Source organism: Belonocnema kinseyi, chromosome 9, assembly GCF_010883055.1.
Source record: "Belonocnema kinseyi isolate 2016_QV_RU_SX_M_011 chromosome 9, B_treatae_v1, whole genome shotgun sequence".
Classification (NCBI taxonomy): domain Eukaryota; kingdom Metazoa; phylum Arthropoda; class Insecta; order Hymenoptera; family Cynipidae; genus Belonocnema; species Belonocnema kinseyi.
Window position 1 is genome coordinate 56,474,963 of NC_046665.1, and position 13,899 is coordinate 56,488,861.

At 29.1% G+C, this 13,899-nt stretch overlaps 1 protein-coding gene across 1 annotated transcript in view; it reads left to right on the plus strand.

Moving 5' to 3' along the window:
* LOC117179435 (neural-cadherin) overlaps positions 1 to 13,899 on the plus strand; it is a 392,316-nt gene that overhangs the window by 132,746 nt on the left and 245,671 nt on the right. Inside the window, exons 5-7 of the mRNA XM_033371218.1 lie at positions 4,615 to 4,861; positions 6,102 to 6,321; positions 7,418 to 7,694. Of these exons, the coding sequence (XP_033227109.1) occupies positions 4,615 to 4,861; positions 6,102 to 6,321; positions 7,418 to 7,694 (744 nt within the window). The remainder of the gene's footprint in view (positions 1 to 4,614; positions 4,862 to 6,101; positions 6,322 to 7,417; positions 7,695 to 13,899) is intronic.

The window sequence follows — 13,899 nt, forward strand, 5'->3', positions numbered from 1 at the left end:
AGGTTATGGCTCAACCATGACGTGATGGGTGATTTTTGATACCGAATTTGAATTCAGCGCCCCAAAATCCATAGGAATACGTGTGTCTTGTTACCATATCCGCACACTTTTTTTGTGTGTCTGTGTAATTTATATCAAAAAGAAGACATGTAGGATTCTGTGTTTTTTCTTTAAAAAATAATATGCAAACAAAAATCCAATTTTCAACATAACAACGCGAGATACGAGAATTTCGATTTAGCTAACCCAAATATTTGTTTTTAACAAAAAAATAAACAATAATTTTATCCTAACTTTTCAGACGTTCCTTTTTTTAAGATCTGCATTTAAAATAAATAAAAGATTTAGTCAGTGTAATTACTATCTAGCAATAATTTTCAGTATGTTAGGGTAAGAAAAATATAGAATATAATAGAATGTATGCCTAATGGTGATTATTTAAAAATATCTGCTGTTTGGCAATTATTTAAACTATTTTTATTAATAAATATACAGTTTTCGTATGTCGCAATAAATAGACTCCTATTTTTTCAGAATCGACTAAAAATGTCCTTTCAATTACTAATTGCTGATATTTTTTTCAAGTTAACAACAACTGGTAATTATTTAAACAATACTTATAAACAAATTCACATTTTTCACATTATTCCACGAGTAGGCCAGTTTTTTCGCGGAAACCACTAAAAATGTATCGTTAATGACTAGTAGTTGTAATTTTGTTTAAATTGATAAAAGATATTAATTTTTAAAACAATTCTAATACATAAATGCATACTTTGAGCATTTTTTTTAGAAATAGGAATCATTTTATTTGGGAAATCAACTGAAAATGTCAACACACATTTTTTTACTCTTCTTGTCCAGTGGCAAAGTATCATATGAACGACTCATTGGCACTAAATTGTTAGTTTATTTTGCTAAGAAAATGGAGCTATTCGTGGAATAATGTTACAAATGTGGATTTGTTTATAAATATTGTTCAAATAATTAACAGTTGTTGTTCATCTGAAAAAATGACATCAATGAGTCACTGATAAGACATTTTTGGTTGATTCTGCAAAATAATAGAGCTTATTCATTATGACATGCGAACACTATGAACTTGTTTATAAATATTGTTTAAATAATTAACCATTTTTTCTAATTAGAAAAATGTGACAAGAAGGAGTAACTTGCAAGGCATTTATTGTTGATTTCGCAAAAAAAATTAATACTTTTCATGAAAAAATGGTCCAACGGTTTATTTTTACATGAATATTGTTAACATAATGAACAGTTCTTGTTGATTGGACAAAAAAGGCAACAAGGAGTTATTAGTGAGACATTTCTTAACGAAAAAAGCTTTCCCGCAAAAGTGACCAAAATGATCATTTGTTTATCAAAATTTTTTTAATGACTAACTTTTCTTATCCGCTGGCAAATTATCATAGCAAAGAGTCATTGGATATAATACTTTTCTTCTCTGATTTAATTTTTTTAAATCAAACATATTCTCGATTGCAAATATTTGATCTATCAGAATAAATATGAAATATCAAAATGATTTTAGTTTGAGCTTTGTAATAGAGAAGTATAGTAGAATTTTGAATAGAAAATTGATTGGAAACTCAAACGTCCGCAAATCAATTTATCAATTTTAGTCGGATATTGTATTTCAACGGATAAGCATTCAATTTATTTATTCATAATTTATTCATAATAAATTCTGGGTTTCACTGATTTGCTACATAGATTTGCGAATACAAATGCTGTCAGTTTAATTAATGTTCTATCATAAATAAAACTCCAGTTATTTATTATTTTTTTACACATATTGCTTCATTGTTTGGATTTCATTGTATATTAATGCAATTTTTGCGGAAAAATTGATTTGAATTTTAAATCTTAAAAATTGAACTTCTTATTGTTTGAATTAAAAATCTTCCAAATGAAACTGTTCCACACAGCATACCTTTCATATATAAATCTTGAAAATGGAATCATTCGTAATTCTATGTTTTAAAATTTGGACAATTTTAAATCCAATTCTTTAAATGAGTAAAATTTTAAATCGTAAATGTTTTTAATTTATAGAGATTTAAATTTAAAACATGTACAATACAAAATTTCTATCATTTTTATAATTTCCATGAATGAATTAGAGTTCAAAACTTGTTTCTTGATTTTTAAATTCATCTAAATTTATAAACTTTTATTTATAGATCTTTGAATTTGAAGAATTTTGAATTGAAGATCTTAAAAATGAAAGAATTTTCTACTTTAAGTTTAAGAAATTCAAAATTTTCAAACCTTCAAAATTAAACTATTTGAAAAAACTTACCAAATTGCATCATTTTCTATTTTAAACATGAAATATTGTAGAGTTTTTAATTTTTAATATACAGATAGAAAGAATTTAAAATAAAAGTCACGAAAATTGTAAATCTTCAAAATTTAAATATTTCAGGAAAAATTCCAAATTATATACATTTAAAATATAAATCTTCAAAATTAAAAAATTTCCCAATCTATATTCAAAAAATTTCAATCATTTTCAATCGGCACTGTTCAAAATTGTAGTACTTCAAGTTGCAAATCTTCAGATTGCCAAAATAATCTTTAAATTTATGTTTTTAATTTTCATAATTTACGATAAAAATTAAACGAGTTTTAAGTTTTACAATTGAGAAAGCTGTAATTTTCTTTAATTGGGAAGATTTACAATTAAAACTTAACTTTTCATCTTGAAAATAATCAAAATCTAAGAATTTTTATTCATCCATTTCTAAAGTTCAAGATTTCAAACATTTTAACAATATTTCCAACAGATGTTTAAAATTTCATGATTTTCAACTATAAGAATTTAAAACCAAAAAAGTTGGAAAATTTTCAAAAGTTTCAAATTGGATCATTGTTGAAAATGGAAGCCATCAGTAAGACTTAAATTTTCAGAACGTCTTTTCAAAAGATCCTAATGTGATTTCATATCCCACATCAATTTATTGATTTTATCATTTATTTCTAATCCCTGCTGGGATAAAATCTAATATTTAAATAAAAGATACAAATTACGGAAAGCTGATTAAAAATAAAATAAATTAAAATTGTATCAATCATCCATTTATACTTGTCTTGATATTTATTTTAAATTATTATTATTAATTATATTTTACAGTATTTTAAATTGAAATGTATGTCGGATGACTGACAAGCAGGAAAAATAAAATTTCTCAAACTGTAGAATTTCTTCAAAAGAAAATATTTGAAATAGAAAATTCCCGAAATTGTAAAGTTGCCGAAATATTGTATAAAAATCTTGAATTGGAAAATTCCTGAATAATAAAATTCCGGGGCAGAGTATTATTTTTAAATTTTTGGAAATTACGGGATAATCAAATGCCCGGCCGAAAATTGCCAAATTACAAAAAGTGCAATACTGTAATATTCGATAAATTATGAAATTCCCGAACATGAATAATTGAAAAATTGTTTTTCAATCAATATTATTAATTTATTAATGATAATATAATGAAATTTTCAAATCAGAATTATAAAGAAATACAATTTTTTATTAAAATATTTAATTATTTTAATTTTAATAAATAAATAATATTGATTACACAAAGTTTTTATCTTTTTAAATTGATAAATTTTCTATTGAAGAATATTTTATATTTGCCAACTTTCTGTCAGGAATATTCTTTGAAGTAATGATAATAATCACTTTTTTAAAGACATTAGGCAAAAAAAATATATCTTTTAAAATATTCGGTTATTGTTTTTGTAATTAATAAATAATGTTAATTGAAAAAAAAATTTCCAATTGTTTAAATTGAGGAGTTTTGTATTTCAAATTTTCTGTAATATTGTAAATTGTCGGGAATTAGGAAATTTTCTAGTGTCGGATATTAAATAATTCAGAAATCTTTATGTTTCGTAATATTGTAAACTTTCAGGAATTTTTAAATTTGGCAACATTATACATTGTTTTGGAAATTTTCCATTTTGAAAATTTTCAGTTTCGAAAACTATATTTTTCGTTATTTTTCAGTCCCAATCTTTTTCCTCGGATTAAAATACTTCTTTACTGTATTTTTTATTAGTATATCATATTTATTAAAAAAAATTCTTTAATTTTTCAAATTCAGAAATATTCCACCGTGCCGAATATTTTTGAAAAATTCTCAATGGAAGTATCTTTTTTAATGTGCATTTTAATTTGAAAAATCATTGATCTTGTAATAAAAATATTGTTCTTGTATTATTCTTTTACATTGCAAAATATTTGTTCTCAATTATTCTTATTTCAAATTTAAACAGTAATTTACAAAAATACGTTGTACAAAAAAACTGCTTTAAAAATATTTAATTATTCAAATGTCAATGAATTATTAAAAGACTTTTCTCTCGATTATTTCAATTTAATCATTTTTTAGTGTCAGGAATTTCTCAGTGTGTGATATTTTATAATTTGGCGATTTATTATTTTTCGAGGATTTTCCAAGTCAGGATATTTATTTTTTTGGATTTTTTAATCGTCCCGCATATATTTCAATTTAATAAGTAGGGAATAAAAATAAGAAACATATTATAATCTATTTTTTCCACTAATTAAAATAATTTTCTTCTTTTTAGCCGGTGGTCGTTTCGAGGTAGACGAACGATCTGGAGTAGTAAGAACTCGAGGTACAGACCTTTTTCAATTGGATATGGAATATGTACTTTACGTGAAGGCTGAGGATCAGAATGGTCGCATCGATGAGAGGAGATTCCAATCGACGCCTGAGGAGAGATTATCAATCGTTGGTGGAAAAAGGGCACCTCAATTTTACATGACAGCTTACGAGGCAGAGATTCCGGAAAATCAGAAAAAAGATTCTGAGTGAGTCAAATAATGAATAATTAATATACAATCAATACTAAAAAATTACACATAATATGACAGCCCAGAATTCTTTCAAAACAAGGAAAATAGAGAGATTTTTTATGAAAAAAGGAAAATAATAGGAGCCAAAATTCTTTTAAATAAAATAATGTATAGGTAGAATATTTAATTCAGTATGAAAAGCTTATTATTTTCATTCAAGATGTATAGCGTATTCAACAGGATAGTCGAATTTTCAAAATAGAAAAGGTTAATTTTCTACCCAGAGAGAAGGTATCCGAAGAGCTGAATTTCCATCCAAGAAAAATAAATTTCCAATCAAGAAAGATGATTTTTTAACCTGATAGTTGAACTTTCAGCTAAGAAAGATCAATTTTAAACCAAAAATGGAATCGCTACATTTTTAGTTTAAAAATTAATTTTGGGCTAGAAAAAATGAATTTTTAACCTGTTCAATTTAACAAGAACAGACTGAAAAAGACGCAATTTTCTGAACGAAATAGTTGAATTTTGAACCTAGAAAGATGAATTTTCAAACAAATGCCCAATTTCTAAGCAATAGAATAATTAGTTGCATTTTTAACTAAATATTGGGATAGTCAAGTCAAAAGGATGAATTTTTTAAAAGACATTTGAATTTTCAACCCAGAACTTTTTTAAGAAAAAAGATGAATTTTCTATCCAAAAAGGATGAAATGTCAATTAAAAGACGAATTTTTAACAAAGCAGTTGAATTTTAAAACCATAAAGAGGAATTTTTAAACGAATAGTTGAATTTTTAACGGAAAAAATCAACCAAACAGCTACATTCGCAGTTAAATAATTGAACATTTATGGAATCGGGACGAATTTTGAACAAAGTAGTTTAATTTTTAACCCACAAAGATGAATTTTCAACAAAATGGTTACTTTTTCAGCAAACAATTACATTTCTAACAATATAAGTAAATTGCCAACAAAACAGTTTTATTTTCAATAAAATAACTGAATCGCCAACAAAACTATGCCTTTTTATAAAATAATTAAATGTTTAAAAACTTAAGTTAATTTTCAAGAAAAATGATAAATCTTTACAAAACTGTATGTTTAACAAATGGTTTTAGATTTTTACCAAGTAGTTGAGTTTTGAATCCCAAAAGTTGAGTTTACAACGAAAGGCCCCTAAAAAAGAATTCTAACCTTATTTTGAAAGGAAATATTTGAAAACAATAATTTTATCTATTTTTTGTTTTTGTAGCATCATATCTGTAAAGGCCAAATCATTTGCTGATCGAGAAATCAGGTACACTTTGAAAGCTCAAGGCCAAGGAGCCGCAGGAACCTTCAATATTGGTCCAACTTCCGGAATTGTAAAACTGGCCAAAGAATTGGATTTTGAAGATTTACGACAACCACACATTTATTCTTTGATAGTCACAGCTACGGAAGATTCGGGTGGTTTTTCCACATCAGTTGAGGTAAATTCTTTTATTATTTCTCTCATTCTTTTATTTATTCATTTTTATCAGGTTTTCGTACCCTCAGCGTCAGTCCGTCGTATTTTTTTCGAAGAAGGATAAGTAAGGGGAAGTGAAAGAAATTTATGGGGGAATAGTAAGAGAATGAGGGGAATTGAAAAGTGGGAAAGTGAGGGAAAATGAGAGGTGGGGGTCTAGGAGAAATGAGGGAAGCGGAAATAGGAGAATGATGGACGGGTACTCAGGAGAAGTGAGCGGAGTGGAAGTAATGAGAGGCGAAGTTGGGAAGTAAGTGGTAATTAAGGGAGGGGAAGAAGGAGAGTTAAAGTTACGGGCTCTAAGAAAAGTAAGAGGAATTAGGGAAGTGTGAGAAGGGAAAATAGGGGAGGCAGAGAAGTGGAAGAGAGGAATGATGCGTGCAGAGGAAGTAGGAGAAATTAAGGGAGTGGGCGTTAAAAATGGATAATTAAGGTAGTCGAGAAGTATGTTAGTAAGAAAGTAGGAGAAATGATAAGAGTGAAAGTAAGGAGTGAGGAGAAATAAGGGAAGTGGAAGTAATGACTAAGAAAATAGGGAAGTGAAGGGGAATGATGGGGGAATAATTACGGTAAGTGAGGATAGGGGATGTAGAAAAAGTAAGGAGAAATGAGGGAGGGTACTAAAGGTATAAAGAGAATGAACTAAAGGTGTGAAGGGAGGGAAAAGAAGGGATAGGAAAGAGGGAAGAAACGTAGTGGTAGTGAGGGGTAATGTGGGGAGGGGCAGTAGTGTAAATGAGGACAATTAAAGAAATGGAAGTGAGGATTAAGAAAGTAGGAAAGTAGTAGAAATGGAGAGAGTGGAAGTAAGGAGTAGAGAAGTAAGGGAAATGAGGGGAGTGGAAGTAAGGAATGGAGAATTAGGAAAGTAAGGAAAAATATGGAGTGGATAAGGAGGGGAAGGTGAGCATTTTCTAGAGAAGTAAGGAGAGGAATAAATAGAAAGGGGTGTGTTGGCTGGGAAAGTGAGGAGAGAGGGAAGTAATTGTCTAAGAAGTTAGGGAATAAGGAGGAGAAATTTCTATCTCTCTACAAAGATAGTATACATTTTTTTGCAGCTGACTATAAGAGTTTCGGACGTCAACGACAATGCACCAAAGTTCGAATTACCAGATTACCAAGCTCACAACGTCGATGAAGATATTCCACTGGGCACTAATATTCTCAAGGTCAAGGCGACTGATGCAGATTCTGGTACCAATGCTGAAATAGAATATCTGGTCTCGGATGATCACTTTAGCGTTGATTCTAGTGGTATAATCGTAAATAACAAACAACTGGATGCTGATAACAACAACGCTTACTACGAATTTGTTGTTACTGCAAAAGATAAAGGTGAGTGGCCTAATTTTTACATGCAATACTCGTATTTGTAGCTTAATTATTTTTTGCTTAAATCAAATCCCTATATTTTCACAAGTAACTAAGTATTCAAAGGAACGTGGCTATCGATGTTAAAAGAAGTTTTCCAAGAGATTGATTCATAAAAAAATTTTCTAGGAACCTTAAGAAAAATGTTTGATTATCTTGAAACCTTCCAAAAATTTTAAAAAGTTCCAACATTTTATTTAGATAACTTCAAAAATCTCAATTCTGTTAACAAAATTTTGAAATATTTTCAACTTTTAAATGATTTTTTAATCCTTTTAAAACTTTTAGAAACAGTGAATATCTTGTCAGATTATTAAAATTTTTGCTAAGATCTTCAAAATGTAGGAATATCTTAAAATATTCTTTTTAAATTAATTTTTCGAAATAATAAATCATGCACAAATTTCCCAAGCATTTTAAGGAAATCTGTTTATTCTCTAATACATTTTTTTTAATCTTCTCAAAACTTCTAAGTTTTCTGCACATCGTTTAAAATTATTAAAATAATTGTAATCAAATTTTTTAAATTTTGCTAAATAAAAAAATTCCCTTAAAATCTTGCAGATTCTTTTCAACATTCCCCCATAAACTGCGCTAATCAGACATATGTTTGCTGCTGGAGCTGGCATAATCAGCATGCCAAATATTCCAGCAAAAAATTTGGAAAGTATAATTTTTAAAAATTCAAAAAAGACTCTAATAACTTATTTTAGAAAACTTTCCGTAAGTAGTTATATTCAATTTTTAGTGCTATTTAATTAATGTAAGTAAATATATACTTAAAATTATCAGGCTTTGGACTCACGACACTATTGACACTACTGTACAAATTTTTTAACGTTGAGACTATTTTGATACTATTCTACCAAAAAAGAAAAATTTTCTACAAATTGATTGAATTTTCAACTGAATTTTTTACCTGTGGATTTATTGAAATTAATTATCTATTAAAAAAGAGGAATTATCAACAAATACATAAATTTTCAACTAGAGAGTTCCAATTGTAACAAGTGTACAAAAAATATTGTTTTTCAACGTAATATATATATTTTTAACCAAATAGATACATTTTCAACAACAAATAAACTTATTTCCTACCAGAACATATTTTTTAACAAAGTACATAAATTTGTGATGTAATGTTAGTTAAAATGTTATTTGATTAATTGTTAGTTTATATTTTTCTGTTTCTAAAATTATCTACCTAAATACAAAGATAGTTCAAGTTTTATTTAATAGAACGAATTTTCAATAAACACAACAATTTTCTACAAAATAGTTTAATTTTGTACCCAATAGTCGATTTTTTTACTCAATTGATGAATTTTTAAACATAAAGACGATTTTCTATAGAATAGTTGAATTTTTATCTCGAGAATATGAATTTTTATGAAAAAAGTTAATTTTAAACTCTACATTCGAATTTTCCAGAAAATAGTCCCCCCTCCCAAATAAAAATAATCCAATTTTCAAATAAAATCATGTATCTTCAACAAAAAATAAACTTTTAAGAGAGTAGTAATAGTTGTTGTATTATTTGATATTTTAACAAAAATAGATTTTAATTTAAAATGAAAATAGTTAGATGTCATCAACAAAATTGAATTTTTATCAAAATACTTGATTCATCAACTACAAAATTTCAATTTTCAATCAAATAGTTGCATTTTTAACCTAAAAAAATGGATTCTCTACGAAAAAATTCCTATGATGAATATACAGGCATTTTAATATTTCATAGAATAAAGACTAACATTTTAAATAAACATTGAAGTATATTTTTATTACTTTAAAAAATATTAAGTTATACAACTGGGAATTATTCTTAAAAAATCGATTTATTTTTCCATGGTAGACTTTCTAATTCTCAATACACATAAGTTTAATGCTTGAAAAATTTTAAGACAATATTCTTATACTATTTTTTATAATTTGTAACACTGTTTTTACTGATCTTATTAGACTTATCTTGCCAATTTAGAAGTAAATGTACCAATTCCTGTTCCAAATGTCCCATTTGTGTGCTCTCTTTTTTCTAGCTACGACGTGGACCTTCAAAGTAATTTCAGAGTAAGCTTTTAACGCTAGACAGGAAGAAACATAGTTAGGGAAGCCATTTCGGGATAGCTAATAATTCACTAGAATTGCATTTAATAAGTAACGTTTATAGACTTAGTCTATGGACTATGGTCCTCATGGGAATTTTGCCCAAGAGGGTTTCAGAATGGGTGATGCTTCTTGATTGCACTTTATTTGTTTCATGCGAGGGGTATATAAATTCCAATTTCGATGCACAATGACTACACAATTGCATCTGATTGCAAGTGGGAATGACTGGACAATTTAAAATTTAAACATGTCGAAGTTTTTCAAGCTATTCGTCATCATTTAGTACAATTCATAAAAATACAAGTGATCAAATTTATAATTCGATACTAATTTAAATTCTCACTTTTATTTATATTTTTTCAAATCTAGAACTTTTTAGCTTAGAATTTTTAATAAAATATTCCAATTTTCTATCCAAGACATGCCTGTTAAACCGAAAAGATAATTTTATATTTTTTACTGTACTTTGATAAGAATAAATTAACATTCAACTAAATATATGATTTTTTAAACACAAAAAAACTCATTTTCAACTAGATACGTATATGAACTTTCTACTAAATAGACGATTTTTCAACTGAAACATGAGTTAATAAATAAATTAATGTGGAATTAAAACAATAAAACTTCAATTAAAAGAATTAACTAAAAAAAGACGATTTTTCAACAAAATACATTATTTTCAATCCAATAGTTGTATTTTGAACCAAGAAAAACTTCTCAGTGAATAAAGAAAGAAAATATTTTAACACCTTTCATTTTTAAGGCAAAACGATGAATTTTCTGGAAAACGAACTGAATACAAATTATTTCAACACCTTAAATTTTTAATCCAAAAAGATACATTTTCTAGGAAATAGTTAAGTTTTCAACTGGAAAATATTATGAAGATAAATTAATTTCAAACAAAATTTTTTGAATTTACAAGCAAAAAAAAGGATTTTCTACAAAGAAGTTGAACTTTAAACCTGAAGATATGAAATTTCCACCAAAATAATTGAATATTCAACCCCAAAAAGGCGAGTTTAAAAAAAAAATTAATTGTCTGTAAAAAATTTGAACTTTAAATCTGAAGATGTGAAATTTCTAACAAAATAATTGAATTTTTTACTCAAAAAAAGGAATTTTGTTAACAAATTATATAAATTTCCAACTAACAATGATAAGTTTTTAAAAATAGAACAGCTACATTTTTAGTTAAGAAAATTTATTTTCAGTAAAAAACCAGCATCACAAAATATAATTACAATTTTAATCGAAATGATGAATTGTTAATCATAAGAACGAATTTTTAACCAAAAAGTTGAATTTTTTACCAAAAAAATGAATTTCTTAAATATTTTAATTTACAGATTGAAAAATAAATTTGGTTTAAAACCGAATTTTCAATACATTACTCATATTTTTACCCAAGAAATGACTTTTGAACTAAAAATATAATTTTTCAATGAATATGAAATTTTAAACAAATACATGAGTTCTTAAGAAATCATATTTATAATTGTTAAGAATATTTAGATTTCACATTTTTGTATTTGTTATTAAATCCTGAAATGTTGTCACAGGCTTATACTGCCCAACATGTCGAAGGCATTTTTGGTTAGAGTTGGATTTTTTATTTGATCATTTTTGCACGGGGTTGTCCCGGTATATATCATCAGTCACGGACGCATTTTTATAATGCAATCAAGTGATCTGATGAGAGCAGTCTGCCCAGACATATTGGACAAAGCCTGGTTTTTACCCCATCATTGACGGACTGTGCTGCAGTCAAGTACATGATGGGGGGACCTACAGCTTAAGGTGGGTTCCGAACCACCAGAAGCCCGGTAAAGGTACATTGAAAAATTTCTAGAGGTACCGGCTCAGGGATCGAACCCCGGACACCTCTGAGGTGAAGTCCGAGTGTCTAACCAACTAAGTCACCGAGGCTCCAGGTTTCACCGAGGCGAAATGTTGTCACAGGCTTATACTGCCCAATATTTCGAAGGCATTTTTGGTTAGAGTTGGATTTTTATTTGATCATTTTGCACGGGGCTCTCCCGGTGTATATCGTCAGTCACGGACGCATTTTTATAATGCAATCAAGTGATCTGATGAGAGCAGTCTGCCCAGACATATTGGACAAATCCTTGTTTTTACCCCATCATGGACGGAATGGGTTGCAGTCAAGTACACGATGGGGGGACCTACAGCTTAAGGTTATTATTATTATTATTATTATTATTACACCATTAAGCCATTTCTCTTTCGGGGTAGGCGTGACTCACTCAGTAGGGGAAAGAAGTAGTGTGTGGAAGGGATAGACATTTTTCAGATTGATCCAGAATTCTCGTGCTATTTAAGTAAATAACACGTTCGTTGCGCAACACTGCTCCGACCCAGGTCGCTGATCAATCTCTCTAGCAATCACCCCAAGCGAAGAACCTCACGAAGTCGCTATGTAAGGTTCCCCACTTGATCCCCATTAGTGGCCAAGGTCTTTTGTTTCAGGCGTCATTCACTCTACTGACACTCTTTTTATTAACTATTTGCCCTCATACTTTCCTGTCCTGGTATACTTCTCTATCTTCTTTTATGTCCATGCATTTTTTCATGCAGGCTCTCGTGTTTTTGTGACTTCTTATGTCTCTTCTAAGTATGGTCTCATTAACACATTCTAACAATTCTTTCCGCGGTCTACCTCTGGGCACGCTGCCATTTGCTTTACCTTGATACACTTGTTTCGTTAGTCGTTCATTTGGCATTCTCTCAACATGTCCGAACCATCTTAACCGATTTCTTTCCCATGGGTCTATTAGCGTCTCTTCTGCACCACATTCTTTTAGAATTATCTCGCTACTTACTTTGTCCATCAGGGTTTTTCCGCATATTATGCGCATGAATCTCATGTCAATTGCGTTAATTTTACTTTTATCTTTTTCTTGATAAGTCCATTTCTCGCTACCGTATAGTATAATCGGTACAAATATAGAATTATGTATTGCCATTTTAGCTTTATTTGATATTTTTTACTTCTGATAAGGGGACCTGCTCTACCCATAACCTTCTTACCTTCATTTATTCGTCTGTCTAATTCCTCATCCATCTTCCCGTCCCTAGTAAATAAGCTACCAAGGTATACGAACTTATCAACTTGTTCAATTCTCTCATCATTTAATAAAATATTGCATAGTGTTTTCTCACCCTTTCCTTCGAACACCATAGTTTTTGTTTTATTTGCGTTAATTTTGGGGCCCATGCTCTTCATGCTTGCATCTGGTTTATTCAACATTCTTTGTAGGTCTTCGATAGACTCTGCCATAACACCCTTATCATCTGCGAACGCTAACCCACGTACCCTTACTGTTTCGAGATCCACACCCTCTTCGTCGAAGAGAGCCATTCTTAAACACTTGTCCATAAATAATATAAATAACCATGAAGGCATAACGCATCCTTGTCTAACTCCTTGAATAATATCGAAACTGTCACTCAGTTTCCCATTCACTCTTACACTCGCTTTGCTACCTGTATATATTGTTTTTATAGCTTGTAAGATCCATCCATTGACTCCATACTCTTTTAGGACTTCCCAAAGACTTCTACCTTGTCAAAAGCTTTTTCTAGGTCAACAATTGCACAGAAAACTTTTTTCCCTACTCTCGAACTTTTTTCTGTTATTTGCCTTAAGCTAAATATTTGATCCGTACATGACCTTCCTGGCATAAACCCACTTTGGACTTCCAAAATCTTTGCTTCTGTTATTTTCATTACCCTTCGAATAAGTATTTTTGAATATATTTTACTTACGGTGCTTAATAAGCTAATCACTCTGTAATTATTGCACTCGCTTTTATCTCCCTTTCTCTTGTATATTGGTACTCTAATCGCTTCTTTCCAATCGTCTGGGACGTCTCCCATCTCGAAACATAAATTTATCAATTCGCACAGTCTATGTGGTATGTACGCGCCACTGTGTTTAAGCATTTCAGCGTTAATACCGTCTACCCCGGCAGCCTTACCGTTTTTCAAGTTCTTAATTATATCCTTAACTTCAGTGACACAGACTTTTTCAATT